The sequence below is a fragment of the Sinocyclocheilus anshuiensis genome, unplaced genomic scaffold, assembly GCF_001515605.1.
Source record: "Sinocyclocheilus anshuiensis isolate Anshui unplaced genomic scaffold, SAMN03320099.WGS_v1.1 scaffold728, whole genome shotgun sequence".
Classification (NCBI taxonomy): domain Eukaryota; kingdom Metazoa; phylum Chordata; class Actinopteri; order Cypriniformes; family Cyprinidae; genus Sinocyclocheilus; species Sinocyclocheilus anshuiensis.
Genome location: NW_015555767.1, coordinates 469,563 through 490,478, shown reverse-complemented (window position 1 = coordinate 490,478; position 20,916 = coordinate 469,563). Strand labels below are relative to the sequence as shown.

General features: G+C 37.9%; 2 protein-coding genes across 2 annotated transcripts; both read left to right on the top strand.

The window, feature by feature from the left end:
- The first annotated feature begins 496 nt into the window (after nucleotides 1–496).
- LOC107674270 (homeobox protein HMX1-like) lies at nucleotides 497–2,616 on the top strand. Its single transcript, XM_016468215.1, has 3 exons — nucleotides 497–565; nucleotides 673–1,108; nucleotides 1,684–2,616. Exons 2-3 carry the CDS (start codon nucleotides 838–840, stop codon nucleotides 2,262–2,264), a joined length of 852 nt encoding a protein of 283 aa, XP_016323701.1. The 5' UTR covers nucleotides 497–565; nucleotides 673–837; the 3' UTR covers nucleotides 2,265–2,616.
- Nucleotides 2,617–3,909: 1,293 nt separating this feature from the next.
- LOC107674271 (homeobox protein HMX2-like) lies at nucleotides 3,910–5,299 on the top strand. The gene is made up of 2 exons (XM_016468216.1): nucleotides 3,910–4,255; nucleotides 4,358–5,299. Exons 1-2 carry the CDS (start codon nucleotides 4,051–4,053, stop codon nucleotides 4,870–4,872), a joined length of 720 nt encoding a protein of 239 aa, XP_016323702.1. The 5' UTR covers nucleotides 3,910–4,050; the 3' UTR covers nucleotides 4,873–5,299.
- Nucleotides 5,300–20,916: the final 15,617 nt, after the last annotated feature.

Here is a 20,916-nt window from a genome sequence, read left to right as displayed (position 1 = left end):
TAAATATCCAGGGAACCACATGTCTCCGATTTAAACAGAAAAACCAAATGGAACAATGTATTTGTCCAATTAGTGTGCTGTCAGGGCCAGGAACAAGTTTATTGCAATTTACTGTTAACGCTCGAAAAAAAAAATTATATAGGCCTACATATATTTTAAAATGAATTTCATGAGTCAGTAAACGTAGGCGATCTAATAAGCTTGATAAAGCTTAGTGTTTTAAAGATCCTAACGAGTAGACCTACCCAAAAAAATCCCGAATGTTTTAGCTGTGGTGTAAACATATTATTTGACATATTTAAATGCACAACATATCCTGGGATGCCCCGAAGAAGGCTGTCTCGTTGCCAAACAGTGGCGTTTGCTGTAACGTCGCTGTGATGTAGCGACCGATCCGACCAATAGACGGAGCAGCATCCGATTCTACGAGATCCCCGGCTGACGCGATGCGATGATCCACTATCTGTATTTTGATTTCCTCCCTAATTTACCCAAATAAAGCCCTCTGTGACAGGGGTTCCACCGACACTGAGGCACGATCAAAAGCGAAGTCGAATTGGAGCCGGTAATACCCTTTTACAAATAATCCCATTTGCTATTGTGCTCGTCCAATAGCAGAATGCCCTCCGCTTGTTAAGCATTTTACTTGACTTGGATTTTTCTTTATTACAGCCCCGCTTCTCTCTGGACTGGCGCCGTGGACGCAATAAGGATTTAATGCTGGAGCAATGGCTGAGCGAGGATATTATTCGGCGAGGAAGGAATAGATGCCTTTTGCTTAGAATTCGCGCATCACCCGGTTATTGCTGTAACTGATAGCCTATATTTGTACGAGAAATGCATGACAAAAGCCAACAACAGCGTACTTCCACCACATCCAGGGGCTCGTCGTTTTTTATCGAGAATTTACTTGGCTCTTGTAGGACAGAAAAGTCCGTCCGTCCTTTAAAGGATAACGATGGCATGGGGCGAGAGATGGTTCTTAAGGCCAGCACTAAAGCGCATCGCAAAGAAATGTGCAGTCAAGCATCCAGCACAGGCTTCAAGACAGAGATGTGTCGGAGCGCACAATCACCCCTGGACTGGTATGGACGGGAAACCTCAGAGAGTAAGTTGCGGGATATTGTTCAAAACTCCTCATAATTAAGTCAAAAATCGTAAGTCAAAATAATATAGAGATTTCTTAACCTGAACAGTGGTATCTAAATTAAAGATTTAGTTTAAATGAGAACACAAGCTCAAATGGACTATGCTTTTTTCTTGATGGAACAGGCTGACTTGCTCATTATTAGTTCACAACTGAATAATTATTTTCCGTGTTAGTGTACAGCACCAATTATGCTACTGGCAGGTCCACATTAGTTTTAAGCCTCATTAAGTAAAACCAACAAAAGCAACTGGAAAGTGCGGAGCAGCCGAGTCACAATGAAAGACTTCCCAAACTCTTTAAAGGCTTAACGGTGCAATTGGTTTGTCTGATTCGTTAGCTCTGTAAAGCTGTGAAAGCCACAGGAAGAGAGTTGGCTGCGTTCACACAATAGCCTATTGCACTTAAGGGAACTCTCTGATTACGAGCTAGAGAGCAGATTTTTATTTCACTTTGGGAACATCCGTCTGATCAATTACAGTATTATAACATGCATTTCTTAAACACTAATACGTTCCTTTAATCATTACTTTTAGCAGGTCCAAAAGAAGAAACTCGCCATTCCAGTAAACATTGCCGAAGCGACAGGGACACCCCAGTGGCCTCTGAGCTTCTTGATGGAGCAGTGGACCGAAAAACGAGCGAGGGTGAGGACGCTCGACAGCTTTTCGACGAGCGTTCTGGTCCCGACACTTCCGAGGCAGGCTCGGCCCGGAAGAAAAAGACCCGAACTGTGTTCAGTAGAAGCCAAGTCTTCCAGCTAGAATCCACTTTCGACATGAAGAGATACCTTAGCAGTTCTGAGCGCGCTGGCCTCGCGGCCTCACTGCACCTGACCGAGACGCAGGTGAAAATCTGGTTCCAGAACCGCAGAAACAAATGGAAAAGACAACTGACCGCGGATTTAGAGGCTGTTAGTTTTAACCACAGCTCCCAACGGATTGTACGGGTGCCCATCTTGTACCACGATAAAACGACACCCATGTCGACTCTCAGTTTTAACGTGTCTCAAGTCTCGCCACCAATCATGGGCTTCTCAAATTCAGTGAACTATCCATTATCGCCCTTTGCTCATTCAATGAATTTAATGACTTCGCAAATGACAGGCCTTGTCTGATCTATTGTCCGATGTATATTGACAATAGTGGCCCAATGACAATTATCAATAATGTTTCTGAATGGTGCAATAACAGATTTATACATATCCTGCTGGAAAATGTAGTACTGATGTCTCCTGCATCCAAAGAAAAGAAAACACCTATTACAGGATCACAAGAAAAATGACAAGTTTGTGTTAATTGTCACTGTTACCTTTCTATGATATATAGTCTTCTGTGCATGGGGGCCCTCACCAATATAAGGGCAACACTTGCTTTGTGCAAACATATATTTTTATTCAGAAACACCGATTTGTAAGTTTTGTCACTTTTTCACATTGTAAATTTAAATAAACGAATCACGTTAAAGCAAGTATGATTTTCCTGTAAATGAGTTCTACTTCTATGAGCTTAGAAGACGTCAAGACTTTACTGGACAGCGGAAAACCAATATTCATTTATATGTACCATGCAAAATATATTTCCACAGGTGTCCAGATTATCTCGATTAGGCCTTCTTGGGGTATTGCCTTTGAAAAATATGATTTAATTTCAGAGCAGTAAATCAGTGCAGCACCATTATTCACAAAGAAAAAGGTGTGGTTAAAAAAGGCCCTCTTATCAGCAGTCCGTTATTGCCAGAATACAACAGAAAACGCGATACTAAATTCAAACACTCTGTTGAATTAGATATGTACAATTTACACAAAATAATATAGGCCTAATTTAAACGAATAAAGCTTAAATATCAACTGTATACATATACAGGTTCACAAATAAATCCCATACTCACTACAAAGCAGGCCCGCGACTACCGGGCAATAAAATATTCACTTGCCAATTTGACAACTGAATAATGATATGAAAGTATGATTTAGCAATTTTAGGACAACATTATTTTATTACATTAAGTCATACAAGATGTTCAGATGTATTTCAGGGTCCATTTGCATGTCCTGGATGCTTAAATGAAATCTTAATTGTGGCTACGGACTAAGGGTTCAGTAAAATAATATTTATTACAACATTACCATCCATGTATGCTTTCAATGTTCAACAATTAGCTAAATTATTAAATGCCCCAGAAATAACGACTTAAAATAACTAGAAAATCACTTAAGTCAATGTCTTTCATTTTTGTAATAGACTAGTCATTGTACGGCTAAGATAGTTCAAAATAATCATACAGCTGTTTCTGACACAAACACTGCCTTGCCAGAAAATAAAAATGTTATTGAAATACTAAATGCAAAAGACTGTGAAACTTTGGTAAATAACCAGAGTACACATTTTTCAACATTCGGAATTATCTCACATGAAGTGCAAGAAGCAAAATCATTATTTTAACGACGAAGTTGCTATAATTAACTTAATTGGGAACTCTGAAAAAGTCAAAGCCTAAGCTACATTGACCTCCCTTTCTTCTGGAATTGACACCCCACAAGCATCATCAAACGAGCTGGAGAAGGCCGCAAAATAGGCCTCTTACTCTTTCCTTTTCTTAAGAGCTCTCATTAAAAAAATAGTAAGCAGTGTAGTGCATATATTGAAATATGTGTACCAGATGTCTGGATAGGTCTGAGCTCTAGCTCCCACCCCCCTCTGCCATTGGCCGCCGCGCTGTCTGATTCTCATGACCAATAAACGATGGGGAATCGTGCTCTTCCGGTCAGTGGACTAACAGTCTAGGCAAACGCAGCAGCACTGCATGTCGTGGAGCAATGGTGCTCGGAGAACTGAGACATTAGTTTATGAAACGGCAAAAAGGAGACACTGACAACAAGGACCCCGCATCTAACGGAGAATATGAGTAAGGAGGAGGCGTCATGTCGACCCGCTTCTTTGAAGTTTACCATTGACAACATCCTCAACTCCAAGTCGAGTAGCAGAAACTTTGATAGCTGTCATTCAAAGACATCTCTTGTAGTGTGTCGGGATGGCTGTCTGCATCATCCCGGAGGCAGCGAGGATCAATGCAAAGAAGAGTCAGATGCAGGATTGCACACCATTGGTAAGAACATTGTTTTTCATTTTGACACAAAACAGCTATAATGTGTTATTAGTAGTACTGTAATGTTTGAACGAATATTAATAGCATCTGCCTGGCTTTCAGATAAAGTCAACAGAGAGGGAGATGGAACCGTGGATGCGCTCAAACCCGTCGACACGCGTAGCGAGAGCACGGACAGCTGCGATGACAGGCAACAAAAGAACAACGGCAAGAAGAATAAACTGATGACGAAAAAGAAAACGCGCACTATATTTTCAAAAAGACAGATCTTCCAACTGGAATCTACGTTTGACATGAAACGCTATCTGAGCAGCGCGGAGCGCGCGTGCCTGGCGAACTCTTTGCAGCTCACCGAGACTCAAGTCAAAATCTGGTTTCAGAATCGACGGAATAAATTAAAAAGACAACTGTCTACTGAACTGGAGGGACCGACTAGCGATTTCAGTGATATTGGAAAGACGGTACCGCTCCCCGCTTTATATAAAGAGAATAATCTGCTCGGAAGGTGCATGCTTCCAATGCCTCTACCAGTCGTGTATCCTGGAGGTAGCGCGCCTTACTTTTATTTCTCAAATACCAGCAAGTATTTCAGCCTGTTTGATGGAGATATGAGATGAGATATGACTTAGAAAAGACCCTTGCACAGGGGACACAGTATAGCTCTAACAAAACCGACAACACGGCCCAACTTAAATTTTGATAACAAACATTATCGGCCTTTTTGTGTGTTTTGCTGAGAACATTGTTCAGCTATCGGTCAGTAAAGAAGCTGGCTTGTATGTCTATGCAAAAGCCTATTTTATTTATTGTATGCTGTACCAAATTTTATAAAAATAATAACACCTAGCATATTATACCCCGATTTCAGTGCATCACATATACTGGCAGAAATGCTAGTGCCAGTCACCCTGTCTTCACATGACAGGAAATTATAACACAAATATTTTACTGTTTACATTTTTATTATTATTATTATTATTACATCTCCGCCAGAGATAGATTATTGATGCATGCCTTTGTATTTTAAATGGCCCTCTAATTCCAAAATGAGCAATTAAAACGTATTTAAGAGAACGTATTGGTTATTTTACATTTAACGCATGTGTGTATGTTTAATCCTTTTAGTTTTTTATCGTTTTCAGTATAACCTGGCCAGTTAAGTAGGCTATACTACCAGTATTTACATCTTTTATCGAGTGTCATTAAATTTTCTGTTTTACACTTGCTTCAAAAGAAAACTTTTGTGTCCTGGCTTTTTCGTATTAGTAACTTTTTATCCATTTAAGAACGTTATATAGGCTATAGTTGTTGTAGTTTTGATAGGCTATTGAATCAGTTATAGCCTAAATATCATTGCAAACTAGGTCAGACTCACGGGTGTTTATTAAACACGTGAGTCTCATTAAAAATGTTAGAGTCGCATGATCTTGAAGAATTATCTATGGCAAGCCAACAAAATCTCACCGGAAAACAAAGTAAATTCCGATGACCAAGCCTATACTCGGACTAAGTCTCAGGGTTACAGACCCCAACGGGCGGCTTATTTCACCTGAGGATTTATCCTCTAACTCTGTAAAAAAGTACAAACGCGGAAATGTATTGCCTAACAGCGAACTAAAGTATCAATAAACGTCAGTGCAAATAGGCATTACAAAGCTCTACAAAGTGCATTTTTACACGCAGTTAGTGCTTTATGGAGCCTACTTCAAGTGTTACACGTCATAGGAGTACACTTTACTCAGTGTTCATCAATACATTTTAAAACGAATAGCTGAGATTAATTTACGTGGTTGTGAGAGCTCAACAGCAATACTTTTATTTTTTTTTTTTTCTAGAATTTTTTATTTGTGTCCTAAACAATCTAAATAATTTGCGTGTATGAGTGAGTAGTTTATATATAGTTTAAACGTTAGATGTTAGAATCTAGACGTTAGCCTTTACTCTGAAAAGAACATGATTTTGTCATTACAACAGTTACATTCTTTAGTTCATTCTTAACACATTCTTTATTTCATTCTTTTATATCATTATTAATTCTTGTTTTTTATGAGGTCATGTTAGGCCAAGGTACAGTTTCCACTGAAAGTATGAAACTTAAGAAGGTGTCTGTTGTCATTTGGGTCCTGCTCTTCAGCTCTGTTATTCACAGACTCTTGACCTAATTTAATTCTTTCAGCCGCTGAAGACGTGGCAAACGATGTCTTGCTATTCTTTATCTCTCGCAGTGGTAGCAACTAATAAGTTATTAACTAAGTAAGACACGTAATTATTAAAAGTTTTATAAAGCTTGATAATTGTTTTTCCAAAAAGGAATAATGTTGACTGACGTTATTTGCCCGAGGATAACGAAGAGGGATTACCTTAAGGTTAAGTGTTTAATTTTCGACGAGCCTTCTAGTGTAAAATAAGTTGTTTGTAAACAAGCTAAAACGTTATGATCATCTCTTTTTACACTTTTTACTACTCTCGACTGCAGCGATTAGCTAACAGTTCAGTCATATAGCTATAGTGAAACAGAGATGTCACTTCAAAAATTAATTCTAGAAAATTTTAAACGACAAACAACACATTCAAATCGACTTTAACATTAAACATGTAAGAAAAAATAAAACGTCTCGACTGTTGCTTTATCTAAGCTATAAGCCAGAGCGCTGAATACAGGTAACATAAAATTCTCTAACGACATGAGTATTTTTAAACCTTGCTCAGATCTTGGGATGATTTTTTAAATGTTTTTCAATGGTTTCCTGTCACTGAAATAGTTTGTTATGGATTTCAACCTATGGAAAATTAAAGTTACTTAAGGCTCAATACCCTTTACCCTCTGAATATATTTTTGGAGACAATAAATATTTTAAAAACAACTGTAATACAAGTAGACAAAACTTTGGAAGCTTTCTACAACTTGCTGGATAATGTGGCATAGTATTTCTTTTACAGTATGCAACCATTTCACGCACCTGGAAAAGTGTTTAATACTACAATCTTTATATAGGTCTTAATATCTCAAGCATTAATGGGTTGAACGCTTTGTATCAATGATGTAACCACATAATCAAAATGTGGTTTTGAATAAGGCACTATGGAAACAGTCATACTGGTTGACCACTGCGGATTTTACTTTTATTGATGCATTAGACAAAGAACTTTCAAATCTAAAAATGTCAAGGTTAGTATTTTCACAATTACTAAAAAAAAAGTCAAAACTTTATTAAACTTTTAATCTTGGCCAATATTAACTTCTACACCAATACTGTCAGTCTCATTAACACATTAGTATTTCTCCACATAAGGTTCTGAAGTAACCAAACACTTTGGGCCTTTAGGGCCAAAGTGCCAAAGTACAGTGATGCCGTCCACTTCATTAAAGCCTTTTTTTTTTCAACCAAGGAGGGAGTCTGATTTGGTTCTGAGGTGGCAAGCTAATCACTGTGATTTCAGTATTGGATACCTAACTCCATGCATCTATTGCTACAATACTGCCCATTAACGCATGGGATCTGTTAATGGTCTAGAGATGCGTATATCTGTAAGGAGGGGGGAGAGTAGACTTCCTGTCTCTGTGAGAGAGTGATGTCTCAATACAAGGAGAACACCTTCTGTCGTCCTGCACTTTGCTCCAAAACCACAAGGTTCAAATGACCTTCCACCCCTCCACTTTATATCCCTGCCCTCTCTGGTCCCATGGCCAAAAGGAGGAGAAAAATCCATTAAAACCAAGGCCTGATCAAAGAGGCCACAACACAAACATGCCATATGTACAGGTTTAGGGGTATCAATGACTACAGCGGGTTATGGATGCCTCTGTACAATAGTATTGAATGATGGCACCTTTAACTGTAGAATAAATGATGGTTTTGAGTTTCACGAGTCACATAATGTTTTCACGTGAAACGGATATATTACAAACACTATATATATATAGCCTATAACAATTTTTAACTTTCATTATAATACCTTTAATAATAATTTATTTTTTATTTTGATATCTAATTCCCTCAAAACACAGGGCAATCTCCATTACATTAAGGGTTAACAATCTGAAAGAAACCGTGGCTAACATACTATATTCAAGTTCTGGTCTTATGTTCGAGTATGCAATTAATGCCCAAACCTCTAAAACTTAAGCTGAATCATCCAGGTACGCCCAAGAGCATTATGTGTGTGTGCATAGGTGCAAATGTGTCAGTGTCTGTACAAAGGTGTGTGTCTGTGCGCTAGTGAGTGTGTCGGGTGTTTGGGTCCTCGAGATAGCATCTCCTAAAGTGGCCTCCTGTCGGCCGCCAGAGACTCTCACATTTCCGAGTGCTCTGATGCTTGCGCTTGACAACAGCAGTCCACAAGGCACCTGAGCTCTGGAAGCAGACATGCTGTCTGCGTGATTGACAGCTGATACAGGAAGAGGTGTGGCTGACCATTTAGAAGTGATTATGTAGTCACTTGCCAAATCGAACCAAGATGAACTTTCACCAAGGAAATTGCATATATCAAAGATTTTAATTATATATAGAGTGGTTTTAGAAAAGAATCACCCCCTTTAAAATAATCACATTTAGTTGCTTTGCAGCCTAAAAAGAAGATGGACACAGTTTTTGTTTTATCCAGCTGTATTTACTCAGTGCAACTTATAACATCCAACTGAAAGATATAACACCAACATCCCTGTTGAAAAAATCAGCATATGCTTGTTAGGTATGAACCATGGCAGCTGATTTGAGCTGGTTTAAGCTGGTCTATTATTAAGAAGTCTATAAGAAGTGGAAGGTATTTGGTACAACACAGACCCTCCCTGGATCAGGACGTCACTCCAAACTGGATGAAAGAGTCAGGAGGAAACTGGTCAGAGAGGCTACCAAGAGGCCTACAGCAACTCTGAAGCAGCTGCAGGAATTTATTTATTTATTTTTTATTTTTTATGCCTTTTATTTGATAGAACAGTAGTTAGACAGGAAACAAAGTTGGAGAGAGAGAGGGGGGACGAGATCGGGAAAGGTCCACGAGCCAGGACTTGAACACGGGACGCCCGAAGCACAACAACGCTACATGTCGAGGCACTGCCCACAAGGCTATAGGCGCCGACAGCTGCAGGAATTTATGACAAAGAGTGGTCATTGTGTGCATGTGACAACAATATCATAAATTCTCCACAAATGCGGCTTGAATAGGAGAGTTGCAAGAAAAAAAGCCACTCTTCGAGAAAGGCCACATTCAGTCACGACCTTGAAGATTCTGAGGCAGATGAGACTAAAATTTACTTATTTGGCCTCAACATCAAACGATATGTCTGGCAGATACCCAACACATCTCACCATCCAAATGCCACCATTCCTCCAGTAAAGCATGGAGGTGGTAATATCCTGTTATGGGCGTGTTTCTCTGCAGCAGGGACTGGAGCACTTGTCAGGATAGAAGGAAAAATGGATGGGGCAAAATACCATCAAATTCTTGAGGAAAATCTCCTGCCCTCTGCTAGAAAGTTGCCAATGGGAAGAAGGTTTACCTTCCAACATGACAATGACCCAAAGCACACAGCAAAACTGAGCACACAGTGGTTGAAGGAGAAAAGGGTGAATGTCATTGCATGGCCTAGTCAGAGCCCAGACTTAAACCCCACTGAAAATCTGTGGAATGACTTGAAGACAAATATTGCAAAGTGTCGATGTGAAAAGTTAATAGAGACATATCCCAACAGACTAAAGGCTGTAATTAAAGCAAAAGGTGGTTCAACAAAATACTGACACAAGGGGGTTTTCCTTTTTTCAACTCAGTGATTCTGTTTTTTATTTTTTTTATTTTCTTTTTCTGACATATTGGTGTTATATCTTTCACTTGGATGTTATAAGTTGCACTGAGTAAATACATCTGGATAAAACAAAAACTGTGTCTGTCTTCATTTCAGGCAGCAAAGCAAGAAAATGTTATTATTTTAAAGGGGGGTGATTATGTTTCTATACCCACTGTGTGTGTGTGTGTGTGTGTGTGTGTGTGTGTATACACTGCTTTTTATTATAGAAATTGTAATAAAATGTAATGTCGATTTAATTATTAATAAGAATTTATTTTGAATTTTAGTTATATATATAAAATGGTTCTAGGCTGAACATACCATTCACGTCATAGTCTATCACTCGCTGTTGTTCAATGAGCATTAACTTGTTCTGCATACCTCATATATTCACACACATACTTGTAAGCATGCATACAAAAAAAACAAAGAACAACTTAAAAGTGGACAGAAGTGTGGACAGCAATTCTGTTATGAGGTTCCATTGTCCACATTGTTCGGCACAGTTCTGGGTCAAGTAGCCTCAGTGGGGGTTAGTGGTTGCGTCTCTGTACATCTGTCTTCATTGTTCCACTTTTTGTGTGCGTGTGTGTATATGTACCGTTCTGCTTGACTAGGAAGTGGCCTATGTTTCTGGGGGTCCTCCAAGTACTGTGACCTCAAGACCTTTCTCAGTTCTCTAACAGAGGTCATTGTCACTGGCAACTGGAAGGAAAGCGCCAGAAAAAAGTAGAAGATTTGAAGGAAATGCTGTAGGCATGCACTGTCCTTTAGCCATTTATTTTGCAGAGCTGATTAACACTTCACTACATCCTTGATCTCATGGTAGGTTAACTTTGCTTTAACTTTTTTACAATCGTAACTTTCATACTAATTCTACAATGCATATGCATATTGCAGCATCAGACATCTATTTAGCTCTACAAGTACAACATTTATTTTACTCATACTCTAAGACTGTGTAAAATAAAACTGAGTGTGAAGTTTATGTAAGCACACATTCCCTCATATTTGACAAAGGCATTCACAGCAATGTGTTTAATTTTTGATTAATTATAACAAAAACAACAGTCAAAATGAATTGAAGACAATGTGATTTAAAGAAGATGAAAAATGTTTGATAGACTTTGTTGGACAGAGTGTGTGCAGGAGTTTGGGGTCCACATAGAGTAGAGGTTGTGTCTCTGGCCTGAGGGTAAGACCACTCATTGCAGAGTCAAAGGGCCCCTATGGTGCGGGGGGGAGGATAAGACAATAAGATGAATATAACATTAGAAGAGGACAAATCAAAGAGATGTGGTTGAGAAGAACACATTGTAACACAAAACATAGGCTACTGAATGAAGAATGAAACACATGGTGAAAATATATATAGAGACCTGACGAAGGTAAAACAAACAAAAAAGATAGAGAGTTAGAAAGCAAGACAAACTAAGGCCATTCGTCTTTACGAAGGTGCATTTAGGCAGAAATATCAAGCAATACATCTTAGGAAAATTAACCATGGTTTTACTACAAATAAAACCAAAAAAAACTTGTTTACTATAGCTAAACCATGGTAACCACAAATTAACCATGTTTTTGCTACACTAACCATAGTTTAACCATGGTATTTGTAGTAAAACTGTGGTTACACAAATGGTAATCAATACGATGCCAAAAAGCCACGGTTACGACAATGGGTCATAACGACACAATGAATAACAAAACACAACCAATCAGAAAGTTCTCTTTGCGTGCTCTCACGCACTCGCAACTACACAGTGTAAAACACACAGGCCTACATTATTTCCTTTTGTGACGCTTCTCCAAACGACCTCCTTTTTATGGTATTCCCTGTGGAACTTGTCAAATAGGCCTAATGTCCAATGTTTATTTTCTTCTACAGTCAGTGCCTTAGTCGTCCATATTTGATGATTAATATACATGAAGAGTGTAATATGGTGCTTAGCTTGTTCGATCCAATGAGACTTGTGCAACACCGCTAAATTTGTCTACCAAGTCAAGAGCGTCGATCGTGGTTGGGGCCGGTAATGGCTGTAACTCCAATTACCACAGAATCTTTTTTTTTATTACTATTATTTATTTATTTTATCGCGCCATGTTTGTAATTACCGCAGAAGATGAACTTGACTTTGTGATTAATCCATCAGCAAGATATGGCAACTAGATTCAAGCATCAAAAAACTAAGTGGGATGGGAACGAGTTGTTCCAAACGCGAGTGAGCAAATTCATTACATTCACAAGGTCATTAGCAAAAGGGTTACATGCAGTGGTGTGACAGAGGTAGTAAGGTTACCGTTTATGATCATGTGATCCTGGTTATTACCTCAGATTTAAACCCAAAGCAAAATATTCCTTACATAATTAGTTTTTGCCATACGAAGTAAATAAGGTTTAAAATGGTTGCTTTACAAAATTCCACAAACATTTTGCCTTCACTATTTCAATGTTGTTTATGTTGAATTTAGTTCGTAAGAATCAATTTAGGATTCTGTTTATGTGAAATACTTTAAATGGCAGACCACAGGACATCAACTTCACAAAAATATTTAATCTCAACCCATATCTGTTGAACGCAATCACACATTTTGTCTTTGTTTTCTTGTTTATTTTTCTCTCTTCTTTGCTTCCTATTATTGTTTTGCTTTTTTTCTCTGCATAATGCTTTGGCAATATATAAAAAAGTATGCTAACAATAAATAAACCAATATAAATTTGAATTTGAGAGTGAGTGAGTCCCTGAAGTGGCCACTGGTCCAGGGGGACACTTGTAACAAAAACTCCATGACACAGCACATTACAACATAAACAACATCCTATTCGTTAGGACGAGCAACTGGAGAACAGGGCTTTTCAATACCCCCTAAAGAGTTTCAGATAGCTTATTGATCTACTAATTTAGTAGACTTCTGTGGCCTGGACGATGCTTGGCGCTTAAGGAAATTGAATGGGGGTTAGTGGACAATGAGCCTTTTGGAAAAGAAGATCGGTGAAGCAGAAGAGTGAGACAGAGAAAGAGGAGGAGCACGAGTGTGTATGAATACCAGCAGCACAGCTTCTCTGTCTGATTGAAAGTTATCTGGTACGTGCACGTGTGTGTGTGTTCATTGAAAGTGGAGAGGATGAAAAGCTAAATGTGTTTAGAGTATCTGGGGAGCTTGGGTGTCTGATTTATGCATTAGGTTCCACCAAATATGTCAGGAAATGACATGACATCATCCAAACATTCAGTGCACTTAGATTTTGATTTAGAATATTCAAAATTAGTTTGATAGAGCTAACATATTGAAGTAAAAAAACATGTCAAGTGAGCATGAAAAACGTGGCTTTGTCAATAGACAAACTTTATGAATAAAGAGCTTCTGCTTGGAATCCCTGACTTCCTACCAACTTAAGGCAAACAAAAATTATATATTCTTTCAAAAACATATTATGTAAGAATATGCTTACAAATTAAGAAGAGGTTATGTTATCACTGTAAAGAATTAGTATGTAAGTCATGGCAGCACATGTTTTTTCCCCCATTACTTTAACTCAGAATAATTTAACCAATTTCATCTTTATTTTTTAAGTTATATGAGATTCAACTCAATTTTTTAAGGTCATATTTAATATATTTGAAGTTTAAATGACAGACAGTTAGATTATACTTAAATTATTACGTAATTATTACGTAATTATACTTTAAACAAAGCGACCACTTTGTTGAAGCAAACGGTGATCTGAATAAAGAAATTCTCATCTACGCATATATGTGATGACCAGCAATGGATACCAACCTAGCACATTTTTCATACACAGAATATCTTAATGTTCTTAAAAAGAAACATCAGCTATCAACTAAAGCCACAAACTTATGCTCTGATATGTGTTTCAAATATGTTCATACTAAGAACCTGTATGCCGACGCAGCAGACCCATTGCAGTACCACTGTCTGTTGCTCACTTAGTGTGACAGAAAAGACAAAATCAATGTTCCACACACAGCAGTGCTGAAACTTGAGACTAATGGGGGAATGAATTGAGTGACTAGTGTGCTTGTGAGTAAGACTGTGTGTGAACAGCAGAGAGACAGGGGTGAAATTTATACGGGTGCAGAAGGGGCTCCTTGGCCTTGTGAGAGCAAAAAGGAGCACGAGGTAAAAGATGAGAGGAGTAAAGGGCTGTCTATGTACTAATGGAGGTGTATTGACTCGGCTGTTCTTTCTGAGTGAATATTAGCATTAGTCTGCCCCATGTGGCATTGGACAGTGTCTGGACTTATAGATCTGCATGGCTATTCTTACTCACATGATAATTAGTACAGGTCCTTCATTCCTCCACTCATCCATTCCTGGTCGATGATCCGGCGGCGGCTTTTTTATTTTCTAGAGATTAACCATCTAACCCGTCTCCTCTCACCCTTCCTGTCCTCTCCTGCTCTCACTCATTGATCAATAATCTGCTTTTAGTAGCTCATTCAAAGTCACAATATCACAGTGTGTGTGTCTGTGTGTTTGTGTGCTTCTTGGGTTTGTGGGGAGTGTGTTTAATTTATAAGCGATAGATTGATTATCGCTTGTGAGTGATTTATATGGCTATAACAATTTTATCAATGTTTATTAGCACTTGGTTGTTAACAATCACTTCACACAGACAAACTGTAGCATATTCAATAAGCATTCAATAAGCAGCTGAACCTTAGTTACTTAGAAAACCATTGTGGAATATTTCAACATCCAGAGATAATTTAACTGTTAACACAGAAACTTTTTTTTTTAAATATCTAAAAAAGACAAAAGTAAATGATGACAAATTTGTCATTTTTGGGCAAACTATTCCTTGAAAGGAATCAAATTGTATGGAAATAATAATAATAATGCTAATATGGTAGTCAATGGTTACTGTCAACTCTTTGGTTACCAGCATTCTTCAAAATATATTTTTTGTGCTTAACGGAAGAAATAAACTCATTTTGACTCAGGTTTGAATCTACACGAGGATGAGTAAATAATGTAAGAATTTCCATTTTTGGGTGAACCATCCCTAAGCATTCTTTAAGCAAAGGTATCTGAATTATATGGAAAAATATAAACCTATGATGAAAATGTATGTTTACCCTGATTACCTGGATGAAGCCGAATATGTTTTAATGTTTATTTTTGCATATAATGATGCATATCAATTTACAATTTATTGGAAACATGTATTAAATAATTCAAAGTGAATAATACGCTGAATGCATATGTAAATGCCATAACACGCAATTTGCACACATGCAAACACACACAGAACAATAAACCAGTGGGAGTTGCCAACTAAACTCAGCTTGCTGTGGTTTGTACTAGGGTGGGCAGTGGAGCAGAAGTGATGGCCAAAGCAAATGTGCATGTAGTAAAGGTGACCTAAATGCAAGAGCTGTGACAGGCTGCAGAAAGAGGCCCCAGAGACAGCTTACACTGCACTGTGTCTCTGTCTGCTGCACTGATCAGGGATTAGCTCAACTGTGAGAGACTATCTGCACCCAGATCTGAGACACCTCCATATAAAAATACACAGAAGGGTGTCATATTTAGCAGACATAGAATGTTTCTGAATTATGCTGTTTAACCTGATAATGCATCAACATGTTCAACACTACAGAGAAATTTCAGTTTCATTTTACAATTGCAGGCAACTGTGGGAAGATTTTTTTTTTTTTTTTACTAAGGGTATTCATTTCAAATTATTTGTTTAGAAAAGCCCATACATGAAAACATTCTAAATGTATGTTTAAAAAATTCCATAAGATTAAAAGAAAAAACACATCTCTCCTCAATGATTTGAGCTATCATTCATGCCCATATACAGCATTGTTACAGTCCTGAAAGGAGCAGTCACAATATATTCATGCAAATGCAGGAAACAGGAAATGCAAGATCATGCAAATTTTGTTGCATTCCATAGTTCAAGTTTGATTAATTCTGACTTGAGAATTTGTATGTGTGACAATTTGACCAATAAAAGATCAGCACATCCCAGTGTGGCCTCTTAGCTGAATTAAAAGATTGCTAACTAAAGTGGAGAAGATGGTAAAGATGTGTAAAAATCAGTTTGTGATGGAGAAGAAAGGAAGTCAAAAATTATTGACGTTTTTAATTAGCCTTTCAGATTTTTGTATTCATTATGCTGTTGTGAGATTCACTAAGTCACTAATTTTATATAAATCAGCAGCGGCTGTGGGCATGTCACTAACAGAGCAAATATCACTGATTGGCCAATTTTCTTGGTCTGAACATAAATTATAATTATTTTGCAATAATAATATGCATGAATAAACCATTTATAATAAACACTGCAATATTCCATAAAACAATAACTGTCAATTTTGATTTAATTGTGAATGTGATGTTTTTTAAATATTAGAAAAAAAAACAGAAATATTCTTTTTTACACAGGTCATTTTAGACTCTGAAAGTCTGAATCATGTCTAAATCGTATCTAAACCTGATCAGTAAGACACAGAGCCACACACATCAGGTGATCATGCAGATACATTTAAAGAGTTAAATTAAAGTGCACCAGCACTTCTGCCTGTCATTTCACATCAGACCCACCTGCCCCTTTCCAAGAGTCTCGTCAGTTCACATCGCTGCTGTGCCCGTAGCAACGGTGGAGACGTTTTAAATGCCCTTTAATAGTCAGCAATAATTGCAGCATGTTGACTTGCTTCAGGGAACGAAATAAATAAATAAGACGAAGAAATAAAAGCTTGTGTACGCGCCGCAGAACAGGCGGTCAGAGGCAGTGTGTTTTATAATGAATATAGATTGAATGCTGAAATATTAATTTGGTGTGAGGTGGAGTGGTCTCTGCTAAATGGTTGTGTTCGAATTTTTGGAGGCTTAACCTCTCTCCCCAGTTTCTTAGTTCTTGAGGCACTGCAGCCTCATTGTCAGGTCATCAAACCTGAGGCAACGACGTGTCATAAGAAACAGACAGTGAACTCTTACTTTGTGGCTGTTTGGATTAGCATATCACAATAATACTCATACTATTTCTGCAGTATATGCTGTAGTATACTGTGCATTTTATGGTGTTTCTGCTTCATTTTTTTATACGATTTTAATCATATTAATTTATTCAGTCACCCATCCAATTCATTCTCCAAACTGCTTGTCCAGTGTAGGGTCACAAGTTCTATGCTGGACCCTATGCCAGTGTTTCGGGCCATAGGCAGTGTCAGTGAAACACCCTGGAGTGCGTTTCCGGTACAAGGATGTAATTTGCTGATTAACCACCATAGTATGATGCACTGTTATGGAAATGAATTAGCTAATCACTACTGTTTCCCATACATGGTCGCATCTCCGTAGTTTGAACGACAATGGTTCAACAATATAGGGCCGTTGTTAATGACGTCACACGCATGTGGTGGAGTAATCATTTCTGCTAATTAACTGATTCGAGATCTCTGAGATGCTGCTGTATTGAACATGGCACCTGATGACCAATTTACTATTTTTTGTTCCTTGTCATTTTGCTTTATTTGATTATTGGTTCATCGTGGGTTCCCTTTTACGTCATACTCCACGGTTTCCTTAGACATTTATGCACATGCGCACTCTTCAAAAACGGCGCTTATCAAGGACATGCTAAAATATATAGATTTAAATGTGTGTGTGTATATATATATATATATATATATATATATATACGTATACACACACACAAATCTATATATTTATAAATATATATATATATTTAAATAGAATAGAAGATGTAGATTGTACTGCATGTTAGCTTGCTTATTGTGCCCAAGAGCATAATTTAAGTCCACATGTCTTATTAACAAGTAACTACAGGTGGAGAGTTAGTTCCAGCCTCACAAGTTTGCAACGGTGTTTGCAAATGTGTGTTTGAACTATGGTTTCAGAACACAGAAACACAGAATCATTGAAGTATCATTTTTTAAAAATAATTTTTATAATATATTTTTTAACATTTAACGAAAAGGTTAATTAATTAAATTTACATCAGAACAGCTTTACAAACAATTTACACAAAATTAGTTCTGCTTATGTTTCACGTTTCAAACATAAAGCCATGTGACGAAATGTAGCATACTATGTTTAAATATGCATAATATGTTTTTACATACAATTTTAAAAAAAAAATAGTATGCAGTATCAAGTGTGTTGGCTCACAGCAGGAAGGTCACTGGTTTGAATCCTGGATGAGCTAAGTGGTCTTTCTGTCACTCTCAGAAAAACAGGTTCCAAAGACATCTAGGAGCCTTGTTGGTGTGAGGAGAGCAGACCTCTGTGTGCAGCATGTAGAAAGGAGTAGCTGAACAGAAAGGAATAGGGCATGAGGTCTCTGCTGGTTGTCTTTAAGTTTACCATTAAAGAGTAGGCTGATGTTTGGTATGTATAAGGTTCTCGTTTGCTTGTGCTTGCATGTTGTAGTGTAGTGTAGTGTAGTGAGGAGAATGTTGGGATTCAGGGATTTTGATAAAGTGGTTGTTGCAAGTGCAGCCCTTTAACAACAACAACAGAAGAAAAAATGGAGATTTACCGTGGAAGCTTGAGGCTTTTAGCAATGCATAATTCATCGCAATCAGTTGACCAAAATCTACAATAGAGATTATAGATATCCCACTGTGTTTCAGTGCTAACTATAAAGCCATAACCACCCACTCTCTCTCTCCCTCGCTGTGGGTATAAATCATTAATGTTCTCCATTACGGGCTGCACACAATGGACACGTCCTCAAACACCTTCAGACACACAAACAGACACCACCGGATACTGATGTGAGGAAACCACAACTTCCAGCCAAATGAAAGTGTGAGGAGAAGTGGATATATGTGGTTCATTGTGTGTGTGTGTGTGTGTGTGTGTGTGTGTGTGTGTGTGTGTGTGTGCGTGTGCGTGTGCTTGCGAGAGAGAGAGAGAGAGGAATACAGAGGCTAATGAATGTGACAAATGAAGGAACAAATACTTTTGCTCAGTTATATAACATACTGTATTGCATACATATCCTTTGCAGAGAAGGCAAACTCAGAGGACATTGTGATGGGCTCAGTGAAGAAATAAATCCAAGATGGCTGACAAGTCTAAAAAAATGTTTTTATAAATAAGATTATATTTCATTCAACACTCAAATGTATCAATAAATGTATTTATTGTAATTAAAAATAATTTATTTTACTCATTATTTGTGTGCGCACAGAATTTTGGGCCATTAGCTGAGCAACATGCTAACATAGTAATAAAACACTATTGAAATCAAATGCGAGTGGTATGCAGAGTTGCTGCTCATGCAGAGTGTTCCAAATCATTCACTTATGATACCTCATGATAGTTAGGATGCCTGTGTAGGCAGTGAGGTAGCTTGCTAGGTTTTTGGAACCAAGCGATTGTCTTTTTTATTTTTTGAGTAAGTTGCCCATTTACTTTGTTCACATTCCAAATACTGCACAACTGTCTGTGTTACGGTCAGCAAAATATTTTACTATGCCTTAAACATTACTAGCACATACCTGGAATGATATAAACAAGTTGCTTTATGAAAACTCAAGAATGTAAATGTACATACGTAAGCTTCACAGATGAATATAATGGTTTTAAAAATCAAACTCAGCCTAGATCCAAACTGACACACCTGAGGTGGAAAAGTATATGCTGTGTTCTTGAATGAATTTCTCCAGCCTCAATAACCATTTCTGCAGCTGCCCAACTTTTAAATATTGATCTTTCTTTGAGTAATGTGTAGCAGTCTATATAGGCATTTTACCATGTGCGTTAAGCTAGGATTTTACATGCATGACAAGAAAGATTATTTTGGTTAAGGTGTATATGTATGTGTGCTTTTTCTCAAGTCAAGTTACCATTATTTCTATAGCACTTAATACAGATTGTTTAAAAGCAGCTTTACAGTAAAGCATCTCTAAAAACACAATAATTATTCAGCTCAAATCAGTTCAGTGTTGGTTCATTTCAGTTCCGCACAAGTGTAAAATTCATCAAAATCATCTTGTTCATGTGTGTTTAGATCTGCAAGAGGGGGAGAATATTTGTCTGTGTTTGAGACTCACTGATTGCGTGAGCGTATTAGTGTCTGTGCCATCTGTGGGCTTTCATGGAGGAGCGTTTGTGTTGCATTTTGCATGACTTGAGGGCTTCCTGCTTTGCCCTGTCTGTTCAGCTCTCATCAGCACTGCGCTCAGTGGAAAAGTCCTGGATTGCCGCATTCTCTTCCACACAAATATGTGTGCGAGTGCAAAAGACTCTTTCTCGCCACAGACCGATCAAATGACATCCAGGAGGTCCTAACACAAATGTGTTAATTTGTGCACAGGTTCATTCCAGACAAAGTACTTACTAATTATAACTGGAACCGTGCTGTCACAATGCATATGCGCAACTTCTCATGAAAATACTTCTATTAGTATATATGAGAGATTGCATTAAATACTAAATAACTCCATATTCACGTGTGTGTGTGTGTGTGTGTGTGTGTGTGTGTGCGTGTGAGAGAGCACTTAATGCACTTTTAATGAGGCTGCCTTCAGTCCCCTAGGCGAACACGTGTGTGTGTGTGTGTGTGTGTGTGTGTGTGTGTGTGTGTGTGCGTGTGAGAGAGCACTTAATGCACTTTTAATGAGGCTGCCTTCAGTCCCCTAGGCGAAACGATGACTTGCCCCATCTCTGCATCTGACAGGGTGCAGAGTGAGCTATGAATTATTGCTTATTAAAAGAACTAATTACTCCCCTCTCCTCTCTGCAACATTTATTGGACAGAGGTGCAATTTAGGTTTCACCGATTAAGATGTAACTGTGTAGAAAGAATAAAAGTAGGCGAGAGAATAGAGACGACTAAACACGTAAAAAAAAAAAAAAAAAACGAAGT